General features: G+C 44.1%; 1 protein-coding gene across 2 annotated transcripts in view; it reads left to right on the top strand.

The window, feature by feature from the left end:
- NCAPG (non-SMC condensin I complex subunit G) overlaps window positions 1-14,311 on the top strand; it is a 460,352-nt gene that overhangs the window by 358,827 nt on the left and 87,214 nt on the right. For both annotated transcript variants that reach the window (XM_085642367.1, XM_085642366.1), the window contains 2 exons: window positions 3,495-3,590; window positions 4,578-4,656. In XM_085642367.1, coding sequence (XP_085498493.1) covers window positions 3,495-3,590; window positions 4,578-4,656 — 175 coding nt within the window. The remainder of the gene's footprint in view (window positions 1-3,494; window positions 3,591-4,577; window positions 4,657-14,311) is intronic.

Genomic DNA, 14,311 nt, shown 5'->3' with positions numbered 1-14,311 from the left:
ATGGACCTGATGCTTAAAAGTACCACTGCACACAAGCCCCACAGCCAGAGAAGTGGAACAACGGTGCCTGTACGTGCCGGAGCATCTTAAGAACAGAGTCCCCCTGTGGGTTCAACCGGACTGGCCCCCCAGTCCCAGCTTGCAGCCTCTTTTCCCCAGGACCGTGTACATTGAAACTAGTGGGGCATCCTATGCCAAAAAGAACCTCTGCACCTGGACATACCGGTGCCTACTGAGGTGACCTGTTAGTGCTGCCTTGGACCTTGCCCCCTACTTACCATAACTCCACAAGATTGGTCCTGTGAGTCACTGCGAAGTACCTGTATGCAGTATGTGTTTTTCCTCATAGGATAACATTACCGCATTAGAGACAGTACAAGTATATTTACCTGTTTTCTTCGAAACTGCTGTTTTTAAAAGTGCTTACCCAAAAACGATGTTGAGGTCAAAAATGATATAAAAATATGTGCTGTTTTGCTAAGTTGGTGTGGCTCTCCGTATTCAATGTGCATTGTGTTTTGACTGTGTATGCAAGAAATGTCTAACACTCTTTGATAAGCCTAAGGCTGCTCGACCACACTACCACAGAAAGAACACCTTGGGATTGTTAAAGCAAGTGATACCTGCACTCTACACAATATACCTCGTTTTGGTATATTATAAAAATTGCGAGCTTCATACAATTGTTCCTTAAAAATGTGATAATTGTGGCCCTGTAGTCAAAGTAAAAATTGAATGTCAGTCATTGTCCCACACCACTGACACTCGGTACAACTCGAGCTGAATCAACTAGTTCTTCCAAATGGATCCTTAAGCTATATGGTGGCACAGTGGACACCTGTATGTTCCTTATGTTCAACTTGAAGTCCACCTGCAGCTTCTTAGGGCTATATCCATCCCATCCAGAGAGAGTTAGAATATAAAGAGGGACTGTGGACTTTTTCCACTCCCTTTTATTTGGCTTTGTCAGAACCACTTACAGGGACACAAAGGTATCATAAACACAGTTATCTTGTTTTAAGTTTGGACCCTTGCTTAACATCCATCCACCATTCAGTCAGTCTCGCTAAACATTGGCTTATGTATTGCCATTGAGCGCTCCTACACAGTCAGTGCTTAACTTAAAAAGCTTTTAGACAAGTACTGCCACCAGCCAAATGAGCTCTATGATGCAGAAGAGCTGATATTCCTGGTAAGGTTATGCGCCTACTCCTGGAGGCCAGAAGGCTGATGTATACGGGTACCATATCCAGCCACTTGTAGCCCTTTGGGGGCATCTTTCTTTTGAAAGGTTACTCTGGAGCTTATTTGCCAGTGCTTTTTACAGATATGTTCCTCTTCAACTTGAATGGCGGTCATACTCAAAACATACCAGAACACTACATGCTGGCAGAAAGGACAGTTACTCCACGTTTGCCAACAAGATATCCATTTTGCTGTGAGGTCAGAGTCCATCCGTAAGAGCATTACCAATGGGTGAGATAGCATCCAGTGGAGTGGCAAACGACTGCCAGGAGTCTCGAACATGGGTGGCCATGAATATGCACTTGTCTAATATTTCCCAAATTAAAGTTTTATATTTTCAAGTCCCACTTCAGATCCCCTCCACTGTATATTGCAGTAGTTGTTTAAAAAATCACTTTAAGATTTTACACTTTAGATTTGGGACTGGCTATCTGAAACTTCCCAGGCAGGTAGTCTATCGTAAAGTGGCCAGCAGGAGGTCCCTTCAGTGAACATGCAGGCCACACCTGAGGGTTACGAAGGACACTGGAAGTAGCAGCCTCTGCTCTCACCAACACGATGACAGACCCGCAGAGCAAGGTGTTTCTCCAGGAAAAAAGTAAGCATTTTAACTTCTGAGTGTAATAACATAAGAGTCTGATAGAGACTTTGTTGTAAATTGGGCTATTTGTGTGGCTATCGTAAGTAACAAATCCCCAATTGTCCTCAGTGGGAACCAAACAACCCATTGTAGCGATTGACTCTCACAGGGTAGCGAAGCAGAGCAGTCCAAGACCTACTCAAGGGAGGTGGTATGGGCTAGTAATCACAAATCACTGGCATGCAATAATACCACTCAATCAATGATTGTCCAGTCAGTACTCTTTCTTTAGAAAATGTACACTTATTACTCAGACTACTATATACTATGCAGTAATTAATAAATCTACATTGACAGATGAAAGATATAATAGATGCCATTGTTCAATTACTTGTGACCCCCTAGTAAGGGTCACCCAAACATATCAAGTGAGTTTCAACAGAAAGGATTTCACCATCTTGGTTGTGGTGAAATTAGGAACTCTGGGACAGGGTGATGCCCACTCCTCACAGTAAGTGGTAATCTAGGGATTATATGGGTTAGTAGCCCAGCGGCTACTACCATACACTCCCCTTAACGCCCCTAAATTGAGTATTTAGGTGACCCCCGAAAACAGATCAAGTCAAGATTCGACTTTTTGGAACCGAGGAAGGAAAACCGAGGACCTGCTCCAAAGATTAGCACCAAACCCTGCCAGGCTGCTTGTACTTCACCAGTAGCCGAGGCACCCTCACCAAGTCGGACCCAAGAAGTGATAGTCTCGGACAACGGAACGATGCCAGACGAAACTCCTATGCACCCACACAGCCCGAGTCCACGGAAAACCAAGGGTGGCCCAAAGACCCTTAAGAACCGAGCCCCCATTGGCTTCTCCTGGACTGGTACCCCAGTCCCCGCTTGCAACCATTTCTTACGGGTACTTTTTGTCCATTGTCTTCAGGGATAGCATTCGGGACTACCCTTGCAACCAGCAGCTCTGCACCTGGACACACCAGAACAGGTAGGCAGAAACTGTTGGCGGTTATAAGGTTCTTGGCCCCTATTTACCTCATGTCCAAAAGAACAGTCCTGAAGGTCAATTGTAAGTGACCCTATGCAGTGAATGTTTCTCCCTTAGGATAACATTACCACGTTTGAGGCTTATGCCTCAAATCTGACAGCTGTGATTTTCTACTGTTTGCCTGTAAAAATCTTCAATGTATAAATACTTACCTGACCCCGAAGTTCTTGGTGTCTAAAAATATATTAAAATCTGTTATTTTTCTAAATTCGTCTTGAGTTTCTTCTTGTCTCATTTTTGAGCAAATGCTTAGCACTACCCTCTGATAAGCCTAAACTGCTTGTCATACTACCACAAAAGAGTTTTGGATATTATTAATTTAAGCCCTAAAAACTGCATAGTTTACCTCATTTTGGTGCACTACAGAGAAAGCCAGCTTCCTACAGATATGGGTGCTACATGTAATGATGCATTGACCTGATCTGGGTATGAATCGAGGAGTTCACAAAAGTAAATCATGTAAAACCATTATCAAGGAGGCTTAATTAAAATTAACTCCCCATTGTACACCCTTTAACTCTCCAGGAGTGTTCTGTGCTACATTACTAAAACTGCCTTTCTTATTTGTAAGGATATCTTTGTCTAAATGGGTTTGTTTTTATCTACTAGACAAAAATATTGAAGCCGATCCTTCAGTTGATGTTTCTGAAGAACAAAACAATGAAACAGCAAAAAACAAATCTGCGAAAACCAAGTCAAGTGCAGGTATGCTCCACTTTTGTGGCTTCTTCTTGCAGCAATGATTTAAACGCAGTCCATGTCTACACTACTTCTCGAAAATATGCACATAAAGAAAATTGTGGTAATACCTATATGCTGATGCACCTGGTTCTTGCTACCAAGACATAGGATTGTGTAGTTTATTCAACAGTTTAGGACCTTAGTTATATTCTTTATAGGAACTTTGCTCACTAGGAAATGTGAAAATGGCAGATTTGTCAAAGTGGTAGCCATTCCCTGTTTTAATGTAAATGTTTAAACAGGCATCTTGTTTTCAGTAATTTGCTAAACCTACTTTGCCCTCCAATTCACATCAGTTTTAAAGGTGGGCGTAACTCGTGTAATTCTGTGTAGTTTAATCACATTGACTTACCTAAGAACTCTGCGAGATTATACAAGAAGAGTAGTTCTACGTTTAGCACTATTTCTAATTGCAAAAAAGCCCCTTTGCATCTAAAATAGACTAGGATGCATTTGCGCTAAGAAAAAGCACTAAATGAAACAGACCATAAATAGCGAGCACGAGCAGCTGCTCAAGTTCCCTAAATGTGCTCTCGGAGTTGGATTTTCTCCCAATTTGCTACCAGCAGTATTTTCCTAGCACAAAAGGCTCCCATGCATTTTGTGCTAAGAAACCGCACTAAATGCAGCAGAACACGAATAGCAAGATGGCTCTCACTAAATATGCTCATGTGGTAGGATTTTTCCCTCCAAATTACTCTTAATTACGGAAGCAGGAGTAATCACGTAATTATCTGTAATTTCACACCAAAGTGTAAAGCGGACTTGCCAAAATCACTCCAGCATAATAGAAATTCTTACCTGGCCTAATCAGTTCCTCCTAGCATCCATATTTCTTAGCTAGGGCTATCCTGACCTGGATAACAGATTTGACCCTATATTGCAGAGCATGCTTAATGTTTTAGTTACCTTTGAACTTGTTACTGTCGTTCTGATGGTTTTATGTTTTAGGGCAAAAGAAAACACCTGCCGCTCTTAGATCTGCAAATAAAAGAAAAACATACAAGCCAGTCGACTCTGATTCGGAAAGGTATGTCTATTTATTGTACTATTTTGGGGGGATGGGGGGCATGGGGTAGAGGAGAGTCTTCCAAAGTATAAAAGGGACATCCACACAAGAGCTATTTGTGCCCCTTTATTGTTCTGTGTGTTCTGCTGCGTGCCACAATCTTTATTTTCAAGCTTTGTTACTTTCTTACTGACTTATGGCTAAAATCAGTGTTTCCCCTGATGGCTTTGAGCTTTACTGGGAGTGTACAGAACACATGGCGCTGAAGGGACTAAACCTTGGTGCTTGTGGTATTAGGGCTGATCACAGCTCAAAGGCTTGTAGTTCAAGTTACCACTTTTTGTATGCTATTCTAATTATCCGTAGTGCTACTTCTCATGTGGTATTACAACACCTTAAAAAGCCAGAGAATGGAATAAAACAAAAGGTTCCACTTTAAATCCGTGAAGGATCTTTGTCAAGACGTCAATACTTATTAGATCGAAAGTGCCACCGGCTGCTGTGAGTTTTTCCTAACCCTGTCACTACCCAATCTGATGAAGCAGTCTGTTAGCAGAAATATTGCATTTTGTTGAAGAATGGCCCATTGCTTTCAAACTGAAATACTTTTTTTTTTTTTTTAAATTAAATGTATACTGTTGCCTTGCTTGGCGCCTTGTGATGCGCTCTTCTATAATAGGCAAAGATCTGATCTTTGGGCAGTCGGCTCTATAGGTGTTGCCCATTGCTTAAACGTATCTTTGAAAGATGTCTTTTCTTTCCACCTGTTTGGATTTCAATTTTCTTCCCTAGACAGATGTAAGTCTGTCTTACTTGATTTTGCAATGGGAATATTTTCTAGATTGATATGGTGTGCATTATTCCACCTCTACTGGTTGTGTCTGGAATGGTCTCAGTCCTTTTTTTCCCCTGGAGCCCGTTGTCGACTATTTAGTACTGTATCTCTCCTCAGATGACATTAGATGTATGCTCTAGAAGCCCCTTCGCTTGGGCACCATTTTCAGATTCTTTTTCTACCATTGGGTCTGGAAGCACAGCCAAGAGTTCCAGAGCAAAAAAGACTTTTTTCCCAACGAAAACACCCAAAACTCAACAGATAATGGGAGATGATAGCATAGCCACAGATTTCATTGAAAAAACAGATCTACCAAAGAACACCGAAGATGGAGGTTTTCTTACTGAAAAAGCATCAATCACGTGAATCAGAGAATGCAAAAACTGGTATGGAGCCTACCATCTTTAGGTCATGTATGAAGTGCCAATACAAGTTCCTCCAGAAAGACAGTCACGAAGTCTGCAACCTCTGTTTGGCGAAGGACCACAGCTCATAGAGTTGCGACTTGTATGCAGAGTTTCAGCCAAGGATACTGAAGATCAGAGAGAAACAAAGAAGGGCACACTCCACCATGGCACAAGCACAGAAACATGCCTTGTTTAAAGACCTCAGGCAATGAAGAAAACACAGAGAAAACAGCTAGCACGGAGGAAGGCGCAGATGCTGAGTATACCATCAAGGTGGAGAGAATGAAAATACCAAGGAAGTAGTTGTCAAATGACACTGGCTTCAAAAAGTGCCAGGTGTAAGAAAGTCCCCTCTATTTGCATGGTTGCCCCCATTTTTGCCAAACTGTTGATGTACTTTGACTGAGTGTGCCCTGGTTTCTTGCCAACCAGGTACCCAGGACCTATGTTCTTTCTGTAAACTGAATTGAAACAAAACCCAATTGGCACTCTTTGGCCACATGTCAGTCCCTTGTAAATGGTACCATAGGTACCAAGGGCACTGTGGCCAGGGATGGTCTCTAAGGGCTGCAGCACTTATTGTGCCACCCTTTGAGGCACTGTACCATCACACACTGCTATTTCAGGCTGTGTGTTTGTGTGTAGAACAAAGTAAAGAGTCGACATGGCACACATCCCTGTGTAAAAGATATGAAAAAAAGGGGGTGCTCCTGGATGACTCCAAATTAATCAAGCTCTTTTTGGTGCTGCAGCAGGCATGAGTTGTCCACTAATGCTGTAAATACTTCGGTTACTGACAAGTCAAGGAACTTGTATAAGCTGCGCACTGTTCACCTGGTGTGTAAACACCCAAAATTTTTATAAACATGAATTCAAATACTAATTTGAATGTATTCTCAAAATAACTACTTTAATCCATGTGAATCTTTTTTTGCTGTGTGATTTTTATACAACACATTTTTTTCTTTGAAACATTTTTGTTAACACAAACACACTTTTTACAACAGGCATCTATTACTTGTAGATGCTAATTTCCAAACAAATATTTCACATATACAATTAAATATGCCACTGTATGATAAGCCCAATGCATTTCGGAACCATACTGTTCCTTCCTCAGGGGAAATTCTGAAAAACATGAATGAAACAATATATTGTCATGTATATTTGTTTTAAATGGAGGCTCAAAAATCACTGTATACTATGATGAATGTTATGTCCTGTTTATACTAAATGTATTAACGTCATCGTAAAATAATTGAAATATGTATGTGGAAAAATCATACCTTCAATGGACGTGATGGTGATTGATACCTAACCAACCTATTGATTAAAGAGCAGGGCATATCAGCCGATGATCTTAACGGAAAAGCGAGTAGTGGAAATTTTTACAAACAGACCAAAGGTTTGTAAATAGCAGTAATATGCGTTACTGAAGCTTACCTCCTTAGCGAAAACACGCGTTCTACAAAGAAAACATAAATATAGCTGCATTAGTCTGTGCTACAAACACAGCTGTAGAGTATGTGGTGTGGGCTAAAATCTGTCTCGCAATGTTTATTAAATAGTACAAAGCGTGCTTACCTTTAGGGCGCTGAAGGTATCCGTAAACTATGAAAAATACGAAAGACAGTGTCGGTAAGTCAGCCACTAGATGTAAAATATATCGCTAAAACAACATGCTGCGCGTATGAGATTCGTACCTGAATGTTACTCTTTTCCGTTTGCTTCGAGAAATCGTGTAGTAAAAACGACCGTGAACGCTACCGTTTTAGACCAAACGGATGTGGTGTTAGACATGAACATAAACGAAGGACTGGATCTACAAGTGCTAAGTCTAAAGGCGCATTACTAGGGCGCCATGTTAATATAGATCTGTGGCTATAGGAATTATCACTGGGTAGTACGTGGTGTAATTCAAAAATATCTTCGGTAAACAAAAACTGAGGTAATCATGATCAATTATTCATACGGAATAAGGATAGTGAACGTATGTGCAATGACGATCTGATACTAAATTGATATTCACCATGTGGTGGATCTATAACGAGGTTTGAAACGGTGCACGTAATACTACCAAGCATGTGTAATGATGATTCCAACTTAAAAGACGTACTGCGTATACACTTGTGGGTTTAAGAGCATGTAGTACTGTGTGAAGATCTCTAATCAAGATGATAATTAAAGATGGAATTCGAAAACGATATCGCAGATGAACCCTAAGGTGGTTAGGTTCTCACGAAATGTTAACGTGTGCGTGGTATGTAAACTGGTATAATGACCAGTGAAGTAAGCTGAGTAAATGTGCAGAAACTAGATTCTTTTGTAGAATCCAGACCGTCCTACTATCTGCCAAGTCTAATGTGCAGTGGATCTTCATACATGCAAACCATATTCATTTAACAATGGCAAAATACATTCAATAATCACAGTATGCAGCTTATTCCTAAAGCTATCACTGTGTAACTAATTGGTAAAACACTCTTACTGGTATATTTGTGCTGTCCCCTACTTGGGTCAGGTTTTATATGAAGCATGACATGTCTAATCTATCATTCATCCCTTTTGGAGTCATGGTATCCAAGAATTTGATCCAGTATACTTCTCGTTGAAGTAATTTAATGTTATCTACTCCTGGTTGTTTTTTAACGTGCTCTATAATCTGAAATCGAAGTTGGGAAATTGAATGATTTGCTTCAACCCAATGTGCTGCCAGTGCGGAATTAAGATTTTTGGTTCTTATTCGACTCTTATGCTCTGCTAATCGAATTTTAATTTTGCGCTCTGTTTTTCCAACCTAGAGTTTGCCACATGGGCATTTTATACCATATATCACATTATCAGTGTTGCAATCACTCGCATGCCTTAATGGTATAGTTTTGCCTGTAGATGGATGAATTAGCTCATGCCCCACTATTACATTATTACAGTGAGAACAGTTGGAACATATACGAGTTCCTTTAGGTGATGTAGGTATATCTCGATTGTTCGTTTGAGACATTCTCGCAAGTTTTTCCCTCTTGTGTAAGCATGTAACGATGGTGCTTGGAATATACCGTTGAAATCTGGCTCGTCAGCTAATAGTTCCCATCTCTTGTTAATTATTCTTTTGATGGCTGGAGAGCTTGTTGTGTATTTGGATACAAATACAATGCTGTTAGTTTTGGTCTTTGGATTACTGGTAAAAAGATCCTGACGGTCTTTGTTGGATGCTCTTTGTAAACAATCTTGTAATGTTTTCTCAGGATACCCTCTCTGTTCATATTTCTTTATATGTTCTGCTATTTTTTCAGAACATACCTGGATTGGAACAGATACGTTTGATTCTGATGAATTGGGAGTATGGGAGATTCCTGATGAGACTTCCGGGATGGAAACTAGAATGTTCTAAAACGTAAAAGGGACACACACGGTAGATAACCCCTGCTCACCCTCTAGGTAGCTTGGCTCGAGCAGACAGGCTTATCCCCAAGGCAATGTGTAAAGTATTTGCACGTAACAACTACAATGACCCCCCCTAGTACACCACAAACGTAGACCACACAGGTGAGTATTTAAAAAAATATAACTTTATCTAGTTTCAGCAGTGGAAATCAATTATCAAAGGGTTGCACAATAATCGCTTTCTTGAGTTGTCAGGATCGTAAGAAGATAGTCTCTAGTCTTTTGAATGAATTCCAAAAAGAATATGTTCGTAGGCTCTCAGTTCTTAAGACACGTTTTTCAGTTGTGCCCCTGCGCTTGCAACTGCAGCGCTCCTCTTCGGCTGTTCCTTCGTTGGTAACCAGGCAATTATACCTTGCGCGGCAGTCCCCGAGCCCCCACACGCTATGCGGGACTTGAGAAGGATACTACTACAGTTAACAGGGTTCCCTCTCCCTGCACAGACTCACCAGGATGCGGGCCGGGGCGCGAGGACTCGGCGCGTCGGAAGGTTTCTCTGGTGCAGGGCTCCTGCAACTCGCGAGCGCTGGGCCAATCCGGTCGCGGCTCCCTCGACGAGCCCCCAGTGACGCTGATAGATGTCACCGGGCGTCAACCAATCGCAGCGCGGCTCCTCCGGCCAACCCTCCACCAACCACCAATCAGGTCGCGGCCTTCTCGCTTCTTTCTCCGCAGCTTTGCGGAGCGGGGAGAACAGCCTCTAATCTATCTCGGGCCCCCGGGCCGTGGCGGTGAATTGCGGGCAGGATGTTTTCGGGGTGTCCTGAGTCAGCAGGTCGATCGAGACGCCGCCGGGCTTCACAGCGGCTCAGAGGGCGCCCATGATCTTTAGGCTTGCAGAAATGCACGTGCCAATGAGCACGTCCATCTCTTCTCCACGGCAGCCGGTTTCAGGCAGGAATCGGTGCGGCGCTCTGAAGCAAAGCGGAGAGCAGTCAGCGCACTTCACTGGGCAGAACAGAGTCTTGTAGTCTCGGCAACCTTTATGTCCCTGGGTTGCCAAACAGGAGGCCAGTTCTTCTCAGGCCCTTGGAGATTCAGAGTTGAAGACACAGCACACAGCAAAGTCTTGTTTAGGTCAAGCAGGCAGGGTCACAGCACACAGCAAAGTCCCTTCTCCTCCTCAGCTTCAGTTGTACAGCAGGACAGGTCAGCCCTTAGAGCACACAGCAAGGCAATCTTCCTTCAGTCCTTCAGCGGTCCGTCTTTCAGCAGAGGTTCCTCTTGATTGTAGAATCTAAAAATCTGTTGTCAGGGGTCCTGTACTTATACACCTAAAAGTCTTTGAAGTCTTTGTGCAAGTGGGTCCTGAGCCCGGTCTGATCCAGTTCTGGGTGTTGCTGGAGCACTTTGTTTTCCTGGCTTCTGCTTTCCTTTCAGGGTGAGGGGCAGAGTCGTCAGCCGCCTAGCAGGAGGTGGAGCCAGCAGTGTGGCAGGCAGGCACAGCCCTATTCGCTCCCAGGTGCTATCTCCTCCCTCCACTCTACTTGCAAATGCAGTCATTCAGCAAAGGGCTGACTCATCCAACCTCCTGGGGGCTCCCCAGCCCCTGTCACTCTCAAACCAGACAGTCAATCCACAAGCATGCCCAGGCACACAGAAGGGTCAGACAAGAGAACAGATACTCTCTAAAAAGTACTGCTCTCCAACTCAGGATTTAAAAACAACCTCTCCTAAAAGATATGTTATTAAATGCTGAGCTCAGTGATATCAAACACTCATGTCTTATCTTGTTCCTATGGGAAGATAGGTTGATGGCCATTGGCACCAGCCTCCCCCATGTTAGCCTATGGAGCAAGATAACCTTGCAGCAGTGAACACGCAAAATGGCCGTTGTTCACTACCAGAGCATGTTACCTGCACTAGTACATGCTCTACCTTTTACATACACTGCACCCTGCCCAGGGGTGTACCTTTGGCCTTCCATAGGGATGACTGACGTGTACAAAAAGGGAAGGGTTAGGCCCGGCCAGTGTGGACACTGGCAGGAGGACATGGAAGTCCAGGGACTGCAGGCAGGCCTGCGGTGGCAGGCCTGAGACACCATTTTAGGGCTACTCGTGTGGGTGGCGCAATCAGCGCTGCAGGCCCACTAGTAGCATCTGTCATCACCAGCCCTGGCACACACAGTGCACTTTACTAGGGACTTCATGGTGATAAAAATATGCCAATCAGGTATATCCCATCAATATGATATTTTACACAGGGAGCACTTACACTCTGGCACTGATTAGCAGTGGCAGAGTGTCCAAAGCATCTAAACCAGCAAAAACGAAATTCAGCACAGCATCAAAAATCCGGGTAGCAGAGGCAAAAGATAGGGGAAAAACCCACGCCAAGGATGTCAGGTCTAACAGGAAGGGAGGTGTACCCATCTTTGCCAACCCCCCACCCCTCAGGTGGGGAAGACGAGGTGAAGTGCAACTCAGTCTGCCATCTTGCAGATGGGGGGACACAACCAACCAGAGAGAGGCATATGCCCCCCTCCCACTGGAGGGTGGCTTAAGAGGGTGTCCTGCAGTCAGCAGCTGTCAAGAACCCGAAGGACCTGCCCTGCCTTCCACAACCAAGACTTTGTCTCCCATGAGCATCGGATTTGCTCACCCACAGACTCTGGCTCCGGCCAAATCCACAAGTCTGCACCCGACGCCCACACCCCAAGTTCAAATGGCCCCGGCAATCCTAACCTAAGAACTGTTGATCTCTGATCTTCCTCGAATCTCCAATCGACACCTGCAGCCCCTTTCTGGAGGAGCACCCCCAACTGTGTCCCAGCATCCTGAAGATCTTTGTGCCTGAGTCTGCAGTGTTTGTTGCAACCGGAGAGTCCCTATTGAAATCAACAGGGCACCCGATACCAAAACAGCACCCGGCACCCAGCCGCCCTGTGCCGCTGTGGGTGTACTTTGGGTTCAAACCGTTAACTTCCTTTCCTTTCAAAGGATTGCATTGAGTGTTCTTCCTTGAAAGTTCTTCTAAGTGTGGAGTTGGTTTGTATGAAACATTGAAAAACTGCAAATGTACTAAAAGTGAATTACTTACCTTTTGTCTAGGAAATGTCTCGGCATATCACACTGATTAGCAAAAGTCACTTGAAAAGTAATTTCGAAAGTAACATGCACAGTAATCTGTAAAGTAACTGAAAAGTAATTTTGAACTGTTGACTTACCTGTAATTCAACCAACTGCATTTGAACCTGCATTCAACTGTACATCACTGCATAAGATTTTGCAAAGTATTATTTCACTTACCTGCACCAAGTTTGGTTTGGTTATAGAAATAAAATGATAATGTTTTTTATACAAATTGGTCTGAGTTTAGTGTTTGACTCTGTGACATCAATTCTTGCCTGAGTGTGTACAACAAATGCTTAAAGCTACCCTCTGATAAAGCCTTACTGCTCGCCCACACTGCCACAAATAGAGAGTAAGGTGCAATCTACTTTTACCTCTGCCTACCATTGGGGTTCCACTGGACTCTGTGCACATTATACTTCATTTTGGTATAGTGTATACAGAGCCAGCTTCCTACACCAGATAACATCCCAGGGGTGTACAGTGGCACTTAACCATGACCCTCAGACTCAAATTCCTAGACGGTTACCCTGATGCCAAGACCACTAGAGATCAAGGGCAAGCTGAAACCCAAGTAACCCTACAGATTGAAGTCGAAAGATGCAGTGGTAAACCAGCAGAACCCATCTCACTGCTGAGAGGAGATCAAAAGAGCAGAAGGGAGAACAAGTCTTTGGCGGGGGGGGGGGTAGGGGGGGTGGCCTTAGTGTGGAAGGATGGCTTTGATGCCAATCATAATGCCCCAGATTTCAAAACTATGTATCCACGTCAAAATGAAGGCTCTCAGGAGAAGAATTTCTATCAAACTCCTCTTAAACCGTTGACTAGGTACAAGAAGAACTTGAGTACCCGCTAACACCAGAGCATAAAAAAAAATAGAAGGAAGAGCTATTCAAATTTGAGAAAGATTATGTTGGAGCAGGGACCATACGGTGAGTTTTCCAGGGGTGGAGAGTGATAATCTCTGACTAATTGATCTTAAACATAATTCATCTGATAGTGACATCTAGCCGCATATTCCTTCCCTTTGAACTTCTAGGTATCAGGCGGGATCCAGAAGATCTTTCTTAGCAGTACCCCTACGCGCCCGTAGGTGGCGTCAGTCGACTCTGTGACGTCGCCATCTGCGCTGTGATCGTCGTGGTGACATCTGCGTCATCAATATAACCGGTGCGCTGATGTCCGTTCTTTTCTTTCTGCGCCAGCCAGTGCCGATCCGTTGAAGAAAGCAGCCCCCTGTCATTTTTTTAGTTTTTTTTTTTTTTTTACTGTCGTTGACTTCTTTGGATGTGTAAGGAGTCATGTCAAGTAAGAAGACTTTGGGGTTCAAGCCGTGTGGCGCCTGTCACAGCGCAATATCTGTCACAGACCCCCACTTAGTGTGTCCCTGGAGCACGAAGCCATGGAGCCGAAGGCTTTGAGGTAGCAGTTCCTAAAGCTGCCCTTACTGCAGCAGTATTGCGGAGGTCACCTCATTGGTCTTGATCCCAGTCCAGGTCTTGGTCAAGAGGAAGGTCCGAGCACTGCTCCGGTGAATCGAAGTCCTCTTCGTCAAAGTCAGGTAAGAGGCACCACAGAAAATACAAGAAGTCGAAGGGTGCTTCAACTTCACCCCGCCCGTCTCACGACACGGCGGAGGAACTTCAGCATTTGAATCCTCGCTCTGCAGAGCAGGTGTCTTTTTCGGCTCCATGCTTCCCTGCCTTTCTGGGTTCGGTAGTGACCCTGTCCAGCTTAAAGACTTTTAGGACACCATGTGCGCCATATTTGGGCAGTCTGACCCAGACGGCGTGCCTTCGGGCCCCACAGGCTCAGATAATGTCCCCATGGGTTCCGCGCCTGCGGCTCTGGCCCCGGCGCCAAAGCCTCCGATTGGACCGTCGTACCTCCACAGCAACCTTCCCTTGCGCCGCATC

This window comes from Triturus cristatus, chromosome 2_2 (assembly GCF_964204655.1).
Source record: "Triturus cristatus chromosome 2_2, aTriCri1.1, whole genome shotgun sequence".
Lineage (NCBI taxonomy): Eukaryota > Metazoa > Chordata > Amphibia > Caudata > Salamandridae > Triturus > Triturus cristatus.
This window is presented reverse-complemented; position numbering and strand designations above follow the sequence as displayed.